The 12,527-nt window shown below is 43.8% G+C and overlaps 1 protein-coding gene across 1 annotated transcript; it reads left to right on the top strand.

Moving 5' to 3' along the window:
- Positions 1-1,005: 1,005 nt before the first annotated feature.
- LOC310875357 (uncharacterized protein) lies at positions 1,006-5,420 on the top strand. The gene is made up of 3 exons (XM_083788562.1): positions 1,006-1,508; positions 3,542-4,273; positions 4,462-5,420. The coding sequence occupies exons 1-3, from the start codon at positions 1,493-1,495 to the stop codon at positions 4,545-4,547; spliced, it is 834 nt and encodes a 277-aa protein (XP_083644688.1). The 5' UTR covers positions 1,006-1,492; the 3' UTR covers positions 4,548-5,420.
- Positions 5,421-12,527: the final 7,107 nt, after the last annotated feature.

Here is a 12,527-nt window from a genome sequence, read left to right as displayed (position 1 = left end):
GTGGTGGATATGGAGTGTATAGCAAACATATGAGTAAAGTAATTGCCTTGTAGTAGTATCGATATATCATTCAAGCCCCAGTTGTCTGCATTTTATGATTTGCTGCAGTAATCAAAGGAAAATTGATAAATTAAAAGAAAATTGCCTTGGAACGTCTCGGGAATCCCCCAGGAGGAAGTCACTAATGTTGCTCTGGAGAGGGCTGGAGCACTCTGGTGGAGCTGTTGCCCCCGTGACCCGACTACAGATAAGCGGTTAAAGATGGATGGATGCTATATATCTCACGTCGGGGCAACCACACTGGTTATCATAAGACTGTCACAATATGGCCATATTGACATCACCTACAGGAAGTGGCATTCTCCAAGTCTTCTGAACAACATGCTTCACAGACCTTATTTTACAATGTTTAGAGTAATTTATACTCTCACATGTGGTCGTAAATCACAACAGCTCAACTCCGTTATGTGGAATGAAGACAATTATTTGTTATTTCAAGATTATATCTGATTTGTTAATCTCATGCATGCCATGTGGTTTCCTCTTAATCACCCTATGGGTATTGTAGTGGCAATCTTGAGTAAAGAATCACAACAACCATAACGGTGTTGACCCAACCCATATAATTTTCAACCACGTTATTATATTATTCTATATAAAATATATATATAAAATATCAATTGATTGCCTGAGATGGGCTTTTCTGGTAGTTAAAGGTGTCCTTAATATTGTGGCATATTCAGAACATTTTAAAAAAAGAATAAAATGCCAAATCGTAGGCCTATACCGCGGACTGAATTAATTATATATTTTCTTCTAATGTTTCTTTATTTAACCATTGATAATTTATTCATTTATTATATTTATTCCTGGATATTTGATGAAGACGCAAACTATCTTGTTTCCATGTACCCTACTACCCTCCCTCCTCCCTGGCACCCGCCTCCTCCTTCTTCAGGTCTGCAGACGCGCAATCACATGCGCGTTCACTCCGCGGACGATCGACGCGCCCACGCTGTTCAAAAGCACAGCTCCGCACCGCCTTCGAGTCATTCAAGTCAGTCAAAGCCATCAACGAGCGTCACACACACACACACACACACACCCACGAGTCACGCCAACAGACTGCCTGGTGAATGAAGAAAGAGCGAGAGAGAGCTTTTCATTTCCCCCAACTACCACGCGTGTGCTGCTGTCATTGAAAGTTTACGCCAATCGGACCCAATACAATACCACATTGTTTGCGGGGGGACGGGACACGGACACCCGTCACCCACACATCGTCAGGGGGCAAAAATACACCACCAGCCAGGAGGACAGCGAGCGATCGAGGCGTGAGGAACAAACAAGACCTGCGGTGTGGAACGAGGACGCGTTTTAGTTGACTTCTGTTCTTAATGTTGGATATTAAGCGGACTGGCGCACGAGCTCGTCTTCTGCAGCCACCTTATTGCACCTGTCCACCTGCCTTAAGGCACAGCAGAGAGTCTCTATGACTCTGTGGCCAGGTAAGACAGCACTTTTTATATTTTAGTAAATGTAGTTGGCTTTTTGCTTTTAATGTCCTTCGTCGTATAGACTACCGACGACAAATCAACACATTCTCACTCACAACTCCTGAACTCCCGTCATTCAACTTCGATATTTGAGCTTTTGTGGATCGTCTTATTTTCACTTAAAATATATATATTAATATTATATAGCCATAGCCTAAGGGCACTTTATTTTCCTTTTGAAAATGTAATGAGCGCAATGTACAGTTTTGTGTCCACTGTCCAGCATTAGGACGGAATATTATCCTGATCAACTCCATACAGGTCTGTTTTGTTGTTGAGAACATTTAAAACATGATATAAAAACTCTGAAAGGTGATATAGACGTTTTCATTGAAAATAATAGACGCTTGTTTGGAATACTGTGTTTTTGACTGTTATGTTCTGTGTCTCTAGGTTACAATGAAGGTCAGGCCTCATAAACGGATAGGTCTTTTTTCCTAGTATATATTCCCACCTCTCTAAAAATTCCCCTTGAAACTGTGAGTTAGCTAAGTTATTATGTAAACAACAGCCTGGATTAAATGCCACTGTTGGAGCTACTGTGTGTGCAGTCAGTGTACACCAATCTACTCAGTTGACAGTCAGATCTGTAAAATAACCTTTGAGGCATGATAATGATTCAAATCAATAACTGTACAATAAAATGTACACAGGATATAACTGTACATTTGTATTGACATAAATGTACAGAGATATAGTGCAGATCAGTATTGTATCTTTATACTGACCTTTGTATTGTGTGTGTGTGTGTGTGTGTGTGTGTGTGTGTGTGTGTGTGTGTGTGTGTGTGTGTGTGTGTCTCTGCATGTCTGCACGTCTGTGACCTATATGAGCATAGGCTACATCTGTATGTCTGCATCTTGGGTCAGACCATGCTTTAGTTCAGCTCGCATGTCTTTGTGATGTGACATAATCACCAAAGCAGGCCATTGTTTTTAGTAGAAATTATTTGGCGGGGAGCGCAAAGCTGTTTCCTGTGCAGGGTGCTTGACTAACAATGGCCCACAACAGTCGGCGGTTCTCTACTAACTCACTTCTGAGGCCGTTTGTAGGATGTTTAAAGAATGGCCAACAAAAGAGAAAGGGGAAAAAATAAAATGTTTAACACAATGGCTGTAGAGCAACCAGAGGAGAGTGTTGAAGTTTTTGGAGGGTCAAAGACAATGGGGGCAGCTGTGAGGGTTGCATAAGACATAGTTGGCGAGGTCACATAGGCCCTATATGTGTGGAATGCACTTGACTGTCCGCTCTCACGTCTGACCTGAGATCAGATTCATACGAGGTTTCCGCCGGACACACACTGGTCTGATTAACCCATTCTGACCTGAGATCAGATTCTAAAAAATGTCAGTCGTTCTTCGATTTTTCAAAAAATAGCAGACCTACAAGCTCGTATCGCGCCACTCGGTGGCGCGATATGAGCTTGTAGATCTGCTATTTTTCAATAGCTAAAGCATAACATGATGCCGACACCAAAATGGGTGCCCGTTCAGAATGGGTTAAAGAACTGAAATGGTGTGGTGGTGATAACTTTATTCCTAAATATATTAGACTATCATTCATTGATGCCCAATAAAAGACTATAGGGTAGCCAATGATCTTAACCAAAGTCTGCGTAAGTGCATGTCTCAAGGGTTCATTCCCGTCAACAAAAGCCCAGGCCAAGCCCGCTCGTTAATATTTAACGGCTGGTGTCTTGTGGTAAATTAATATTATGTGTGAATACGTCACTCTTGTCAGCTGGCCTTTGTTTTATTGCACTTTGGTACACTGACTGCCTGGTACAGTGCCAGCCACGTTTTCCATCATGGAAGTATGTCTCCATTCAATGACTGGCGGGCATTAAATAAATTGGGTCATTTTCATACCTCAAGATTTAAGATGAACTACTAATAGTCCTAATATTTATGTGCCATTTTCAGCACATAACTCTTCATTTAAAATGAGCCTGCTGCTAACCTCCGGTTTCATTCGTTTTATTCCAGATAAGCGCGGCGGCTGTGACGACACTGCATCTGTAGAGGAGACGCAGACCAGTGGAACGGAGCCCGAGGAGGATCCATCCACCTCGGCTGACCCAGAGCTGGCCTCTGAATCTTCCCCCAAGTCCTGCCTGAAACGCACCATGGCTCTCAGCACCTTCCAGCTCATGCAGACCCTTAAAAACTCCCCGGCTGCCCTCCGCCGCCGCTTCCTCCGGGACCGCACGGAGTCGCTGTCCCACGGCGACCCGCTCTTCAAGGTCCACTACCTGGGCACAGAGAAGATCTTCTCCCTGGACCGAGAGCAGGCGGAAAACGCCATAGGCCATTTGCTAGAGGGCACCGGCAACGGGAAGAAGCTGGGCAAAGACCATGCCCTGGTGGTGCGTCCAAGGTACGTGGAGGTCAAGGAGCTGAGCACAGGCCGGCAGCTCACCAAGACCTACCTGCAGGACATTGCCTACTGTGCCGCTGATTCCAACAGACCCAATGTCTTCCTGTACATCTGTAAGAAGCAAGGGCAGCAGCTCCAGTGCCGAGTGTTCTGGTGCAGCCGGGCCGAGCGGGCGAGGGACATGACGGCCTGCCTGGCACATTCCTTCCAGCGGGCGTTGAGAGACTCGCAGCAGGACAGCACAGCTACTCTCCCCCTGGGAGAGGTCAAGGGGATGGAAGACCTGCCCAAGACCCCTACAATGCCCAAGAGCTGCACACTCCCCACCAGTCTAGGAAAAGGTGAGCTTTCTCCAGAAGACAAATTAGGCTTTGAGCGATACATGGTAATATTGAATATTGCAATACCCCCCCCCCCAAGAGTTATTCCCTCAGGGAGACTTGAATGCCTGTAATGACTATTTGAATGCCAGTATATGCTTTAATTCCTACCAACTGACTGTACTGACTTTGTCTTTTTGTGTTTTAAGTTCGCTGGAAGAAGAGGGGCTCGGTGTCTCACAGCCCCCTCAAGGCCATCACTAGAAGAGGATCCACTTCAGACAGCTGGAATTAAATCAGTGCCACGAAAATATGGAACCACATTAACCTGATTCAAATCTCAAGCACCACAACACTGACAAGGGAGGGAGGGAAGGAATGAGGGTGGGATGACATCTGAGGATTGCAGGGACAATTTCTGTAGCCGGTGACTTGACGGACTTGAGAGCTTTGGAAGTAGCAGCATCAGCTGTTGACGTTTGCGAGTTAGCAAACCATGATGGTAAGAGGCTGTTGACAGCTGCCATTATTCATGTGTCAACAGCTACTAGCAGACTTGTGGCTGACTCTAGACCACTTAATTTCCACTGCCACTAGTAAGGATGGGGTCGAAGAGTCTGGTTGTCTGTTGAAGGAGACACAAAGTACACGGGTATATCACCAAAACCAACAATGTTACACAGGACACAGCCAAAACTGGATCGGAACAGAAGACACAGCCAAAACTGGATCGGAACAGAAAACACAGCCAAAACTGGATCCAAATGGAAAAAGCCAGAACTGGATGCAAACAGATTGGCTTTAAAATATTATCTATTTTTTATTTATTTTTATTTTTTACACACAGCGACAAGTCGTTTTGACTTGTCGAAATGTTCCACCCTGTGGTGCTAGCAAGCACCTTTCTCTTAAAAATTACTATTGGATTTATTTATTTATTCATTTCAGAGTTAACCTAAACGTGGCATATACAGTAAACTGTAAAATCATGAGTGTTAATTTACCTCAGTCTGAAGTAAAAACAACCTGTAAGGATTCCTTTTCTTACTTTTCAGAGATAGAAAAAGAGGGAAGGGAAAACACTCCCGATTTGACTATGTATTTGTCTTGGCTAAGTCTAAGTTAAGTCACAGAATAGTGTGAGGAGTAGAAAAATGTCGGGCCTTTTTTTTTTTAATTTTAAACGAAGGGTTCTAGGCTTGGGTTTTTCACAGTTACAGTTTGCCACTGCAAGCTGTAACTGTGACTGTGCCACTGATTTATACTTAGTTGCATGCTGGTGTCTTGCAACAAAAATAACAGATCTACAAGCTCACAACACTTGGCGGCAGAGCTTGTAGATCAGCAGTTTTTGGTGTGAGACAAAGATGCAAAGTACAAATCGGGCTTAATCCTGTTCTTTTTGTGACTTCTTTCTTTGAGCACCTTCTGAATCACTTAATGATTTTACCATTTGCATTTTGGCAATGGATCCTAAATAAGTCCTATGTTAAACGGTCGTTTGTGTACTTTTCAGCATTTGTATGACAGGCCTAGTTACTTGTGTACATAACCTGATGACAACCCTCAGTGCAAACTAAATCCTCCCTTAAGCTATGTACTGTAGGAGCATCCTGCTAAAAACTAGTTTTCTGAGTGATGGCCAATGTGATAAATTATTCCCATGCGGAGCCCCCGATTTGGAATGTTCGCCCATGCACCTGCATTCCGAAATTCAAGATCTAGGATCCTTGGAAATCACTGCTGACTTTATGACTTTGCATATTGTTAACCCATTCTGAACGGGGACCCATTTTGGTGTCAGCATCATGTTATGCTTTAGCTATTGAAAAATAGCAGATCTACAAGCTCATATCGCGCCACCGAGTGGCGCGATACGAGCTTGTAGGTCTGCTATTTTTGAAAAATCGAAGACACTTTTAGAATCTGATCTCAGGTCAGAATGGGTTAATAATGAAACTGTCAGGATGTAATAGACATTTTTAGAATCTGATCTCGGGTCAGAATGGATTAAGTATGTGCATGCCTGCCTGTTCTGCCTCTCTCTGACACACGCACTCCTCACATTTTCCCAGACCACGTCAGTGCATTCCTACTGTGTAAAGACAGATTCAGAAACCATTAACGTTGTGGTCACTTTACCGGAGCTGTGAAAAGTGCCCCCAGTTCTTTGTGACTGCATTTTAACTGACAGGCATGCCGGGCATCACTGTGTGCGGGATTGCATAACATGGTCCAATGATGGCGACTGATTAAAGGAGAATTCCATGCTAGAATGCTTTCTTATCTTTCTTACCTTTCTTTGTAGTCCCCACCAAAGAGGTCCAGGTGTTTTTTTGTGCAAAAACTCCTTATTGACTATTTTCCCTACCATAAGCCCTCAATGAATTGCATTGCATTGAATGGGAATTGAATGGGGCTATGGGGTGTTATGCTAGTTTGCTTATTTCCATCGAAAGAAGTAGTAAAGTGTGCCGCTTGGGGTATTATTTACATTATGAAGAGAGGATATATACAAAGAAATTATAATTTTGAGCGATGGAAATAAGCGAATTAGCACAACACCCCATAGCCCCATTCAATTCCCATTCAATTCAATGCAATTCATTTAGGGCTTATGGTAGGGGGAATAGCCAATAAGGAGCTTTTGCACAAAAAAACACCTGTACCTCTTTGGTGGGGACGTAACAACTACAAAGAAAGGTAAGAAAGCCTTTTAGTATGGAATTCTCCTTTAAAGGTTTACAAATGTTACACAGGGGAGACTTGAGGGGAGACACTAAGGCCGCCAGTAAACACTTTGTTTGTTTAACAGAGTGTAAAAACGGCCCCTTACAGGTCAACTTTTACACTCCGTTAAAACCCATTCTGACCTGAGATCAGATTCATACGAGGTTTCCGCCGGACACACACTGGTCTGATGAACCCATTCTGACCTGAGATCAGATTCTAAAAATGTCAGTCGCTCTTCGATTTTTCAAAAATAGCAGACCTACAAGCTCGTATCGCGCCACTCGGTGGCGCGATATGAGCTTGTAGATCTGCTATTTTTAAATAGCTAAAGCACGACATGATGCTGACACCAAAATGGGTGCCCGGTCAGAATGGGTTAAATGAGCACGCAGGAGTTGAGACCAGCAATTGCATAAGCTAAGGAGTTCCACAGTAAATGTGCCTATTTTGATTTTGTCTTTCTTGAACGGTGTCAATGTTTTTAATGTTTTTTTGTTTTGTTTGGGGGGGGGGGGGGGGGGGGGGAGTACACAATGATGTATCCCAAACTACAAACGACATTGCCACCCTGACGGGCTCAAAGTGCCCGCTTTTAAGTGTTATTTTATTGTCCGTGTACATTTTATGTTATCTGCATATTTAAATATGTATTCTATTGAATAGTAAAGTTTTTATACAGCAAACATTGTGTCTGTCGTCTTGTGAATGTCTGATGTGGCTACTTTGATTGATTGATTGAAATATTTATTAACAGTTTGTAGAATTTACAGTACATTTTAAGCACAAACTCAATACAAAGACTGTCATGTTTTCAACTCTGGATTACAAATATCTGGCCAACCTGAACTTTGACCCTTGTGCAGTACCACTATACTTGATAAATGAGATGCATTTACATGATGAATGGAACATTCCAAATGGTTCCAAATTGGAACACGCACACACAGTTTTTAAAGAGTTATATTTGGCTTGCTAAAAACAGAATTCCATCGTGTGCATGTTGTAAGGGTTTGGGGGTTGTAGAGGTCAAGACTTTCAGAGAGGTCCTGGGATTTATTTTTTTAAATCTTAAAGTCACGTGACTAATTTCCCAGGGTACAAGGTATGTTTTAGGTTGGGTTTTTTTTTTTTTTACATTCGACAGACTTGGGTAATATTGGCTACACGAGTACTTCTAAACCCCTGACTTGACAGATTTTTAAATGTTTGGGACCCCAATGTTCACAGTTCACTGTGTTAATTTTAACAGAGCATATAAATGGAAGCAAATGGACCTGGCTGTACGGGTCGGTACCATTTGCACCGTCACCACAAGAACAGACCTAGTACAGATGAGGCATTTAGTCATATCTATGCAGAGGATCTGTAAAGGAGATCCGTGGTCACTGTTGTCCAGAGGCATGCTCTGTTTCAGGCGTGTTATTGGACCTGGCGCTCCGATGGAGTCTCTGGACCTCCAGCAGGGACTGGACGTGAAGACGCCGCAGAGGCTTGACTTCCTCCACCACTGAAATGAGACGCGGGCAGAAATGGACAAGTCAGTAAAAACGCTGGTGGCCTTTGATTGATTGATTGATTGATTGAAGCATTTTTTCACAGTATGCAGAATAGGTACATTTCAAGCACGACTCAATACAAAAACTGTTAACTGTGGACGACAGTCACGACGCCATAAAGCATTACACTTGTTTACAATAGGGTCCACCGTTTTCAATTCATAACATTTAGAGACGTACAAATATGCACTTCTATAACAAACAAAAAAACAGGAAATCATCATAAAAGGAGGTAAAAAAGGGAAAATAATAAAATACAGTGGGGGGAAAAGGGGGTGTGGGGGGGGGGGGTTCAGCCTTTTTTTACGGGGGCCAGTTTCGAATTGCAGCTATCTGTATAGGTGCCCTTTGAGAGCGGTTTTGAAGGAGTCAAGGGATTCACATGTCTTAATGGCTGTTGGTAGGGCGTTCCACATTTTGGTGGCATACTGTCTTAAGCGGCTAAAGAGAAAGAAAAACAGACAGAAATAGATAGACAGATTGACGGACAGCCAGATAGGGCAAAAAGGGATGGAATGAAAGAGAAAAGAGGAGATGAAATGAAGTGACTGTAAACATAGTTCCTCCACAACAGCTCTAGAGCACCACCTGCTGTCTGTCTTTTACAATTTCACCTATACGTGTCTTAATTGCTTATCACTCATACTAACATTACAAATGATGCCAGTACCTTTGTCATAGTGTAACTCGTCTCTGTTTCCGTAAACCACGTACATCTCCAGGAAGTTGAGGAGGGCTCCTGTGACTACGAACCTCTCTGGGAGGGGAAGGCTTTTAACGTAGCTCATATCCAGGGCAAAGGGGTTAGAAGGAGCAGGAATGGTGCACAGACACACCAGCTCACTGACAATGTCCCACACACGCACTCCTAGATGGAAAGAATTGGAATTTACAGACACAAAGATGAAGTGAAACAATAGTTTATACAGGAGCTTATATGCCAAAAGTAAATAAATACAGCTTGTGTATGTTGTTGATGAATAAGACTAAACCCTCGCCACATGTAATCTAACTTTCATCTTTTCATGCCCCTATACAGGAAATTGTATCTCACGGCGGGTGGACTCAGACACACATCTGTAACGAATTCAGCTCATGGAAAAAATAGACCAATTATTGAATCTGTCAACATGGTCTCATTGAAACAATAACTGTCTACTTTTCAGGATTCCAGACATTTTTTCCATACCTTGCGTTTGCCAGTCTGTGATGGACTTGAGTTTCATGGGCGTGTCTTTCACCATGGAATCGGTGCCTCCGATATTGACCAGGCGCTCGTGATTGGAACGTATCCAGGCATAGGGCCGTCCATATTTGGCGTAACCAGCCAATAGGAATAGAGTACAGTTCACTTCCTGGTAATGGAGAAAGCAAAGGCAAATCAATGTGTATACCATATGAAATATTATTATAGTAGAAATACTGCATATGCATATTACATTTTTTCCATGATATGCAGTGACGCACGCACGCACGCACGCACGCACACACACACACACACACACACACACACACACACACACACACACACACACACACACACAGTTAAGGTTAGGTATTTGATATCTCATTGGGGCCACCCGTGCTGAAAATGGTCTGGACACGTGAGATGAACGTGTGTCCACCAAATGGCATTGATTAACTCGTTTTGGGGGGGAAAGTTCCACCTCGGAAACCAAAATGAGCTGGAGGGTGAGCAGCTTACCGGCACTGCCATCTCTCGTTCACTGGGGGAGGCTGGGAGGAGGTGGCCCTCACTGCCAGGAGCCCTGGGAAGAAAGAGAGAGAGGCAGGGGTGTAAGAAGTACTCATATTCTTTTACTTCAGTAAAAGCAGCAAATACAACGAGTCTTACTTGAGTAAAAGTACAAAAGTATTGGCATCAAAATATAACAAATGTTATAACAAGTAACTTCATTATTAAAAGATTGTCAATAGCGTTATGTTATACTTTAGCTTGGTTCGTAGCGCGAGTGCTGCACTACGAGATTCTAGGTATGCTATTTGTTTTAAATCTTTGAATATATATTCTTTCAGAGCGCACGTTTTTAACTCAAATCTTTGTAGATCTGTTATTTTTTAATGAAAAGAATATATACTTTGTATGTTTTGTCATGATAATCTAAATCGGCAAAGTAGATAAAGTAGTAGTAGTAGTAGTAGTAGTAGTAATGTAAAGTATTGAAAAAAGTATACTCAAGTAAAGGTGCCTCAACTACTTAAGTACAGTACTTGTGTAAACATCCACCACTGGAAAGAGTCAACAAGTTTGTGTGCGCGCGTGTGGGCGTGTATGCGTGTTCTGTGTGTGCCTGTGCCTGTTTTACCTACCGCCTGCATGTCTGTGCTCACTGCTTTTACAGTATGTTTACTTTTCTGGCGTGTGAACATATAATTCATTAGTTTGAGCTCCACCTTTACATGTCTTAAAAGTCAAACTTATTTAGGCAAGCATCTTGACTAAGAACACACTCACTCATATTTACATAAATGGCCTGCATGGGAGGTGTAGTTGTAGGGAAAAAGTTAAACAAACGCACGCGCACGCATGCAAGCGCAAACACACACACACACACACACACACACACACACACACACACACACACACACACACACACACCACTTGAAAGTGTTACTACTGTAGTGTGTGTGTGTTGCTCAAGGCAAGCAGAGTTTGTTGACAGCTTTGTCTCAACCATTACTCAATGGCTCTGGTCTCAGCCATCGCGGTGGATATTAGACATTCCGTTTTATTTTATTTGTTATGTTGCCACTACTGTTGGAGCAGCCATAAACTACACAGGTTCATCTCGATGTTCTGGGCATCTTTGCAATGTTAGTGTTAGTAAAAAAGCAGGTAAAGGAGTAAAGTTTGAGGCAAACTAACATCAGTCACTCTGCCGTTCACTGTAGTGGAAGAGGTGCGCCTGGTGAGGGTTTTACCCCCGCAGCTACGTCGAGTCCGCCTACAGGAAATACGTAGGCTGCGACCATGAAACCGCTACGGAATCGGTCTATACAGGAGGAGGGTTCCCCAAAACATTTCAGCTCGGGACCCGTCGCATAACGACAGCTTGTGAGCTTTTAGAGCCACCTATTTTCCACTACTACTTTTGAAAATGTCTGGAAATGTTAATGAACAAATAAAATCCATCCATCTTCCTTGCCTTCCAGCTGTCAGATGAAGCACGTTGCAAGCCCTGCCTCTTAGTAGTAGAAGCAGCAGGCCGCGGGGCGCCATAGATAGAAAAACATTGGCTGCATGCACTTCATTGGAGCGAACTATTCGCACTGTAGTGTAAGGCGGAAGTCAAGCGGAAGTGCGGAAGGCATCCTTTGTTGTATTTGCTGCTTTTACTGAAGTAAAATAATATGAATTCTTCCCAGGGCTCTTGACAGAGTTACCATGTGGGGGTCCCCGGGGGTGTCTGTGTGTGGGGGTCCCCGGGGGGTCTGTGCGTGTGGGGGTCCCCGGGGGTATAATTCTGTACTGGCCACTTTAGGTGTTGCAGCTTTCCGTGCTCGGACATACATACAGTATACATACAGACAGACGGACACAGAGACAGACATACGGACACACATAGCTCCGTAATGGAGCGGAGGCACCGCTCAAAAACACAATATACCTTCTCTGACCTCTTGGAATCTCAACCCCGACAAATACACCATATATATTGCACATGGGAACTCACCTGCTCGCCTGCTGCGGCTGGGTCTTGGCAACGGCGCGCGTGTGAGGCTGCGGGCCTGGTGGTGTTTCTCCAGGTAGGGGCGAGCTGGTGTGGCTGGCCGGGCTGACGTCGACGGGGCTGCTACTCTGAGAGCCATCGCTGCTGTCGCAGGTGCTGCCGGAGGAACAGGAGCTGGCCCTGGACACCACGAAGCCCGGCGACCGCCAGCCCTGTAGTGGCAGAAGATGAGAGATTGGGGGGTGTGTGTGTAACCCAGGGTTAAGGTGGGTCACGGAATATGTGTACCCTGTA

Source organism: Protomyctophum parallelum (genome assembly GCF_964188405.1).
Source record: "Protomyctophum parallelum genome assembly, chromosome: 18".
Lineage (NCBI taxonomy): Eukaryota > Metazoa > Chordata > Actinopteri > Myctophiformes > Myctophidae > Protomyctophum > Protomyctophum parallelum.
This window is presented reverse-complemented; position numbering and strand designations above follow the sequence as displayed.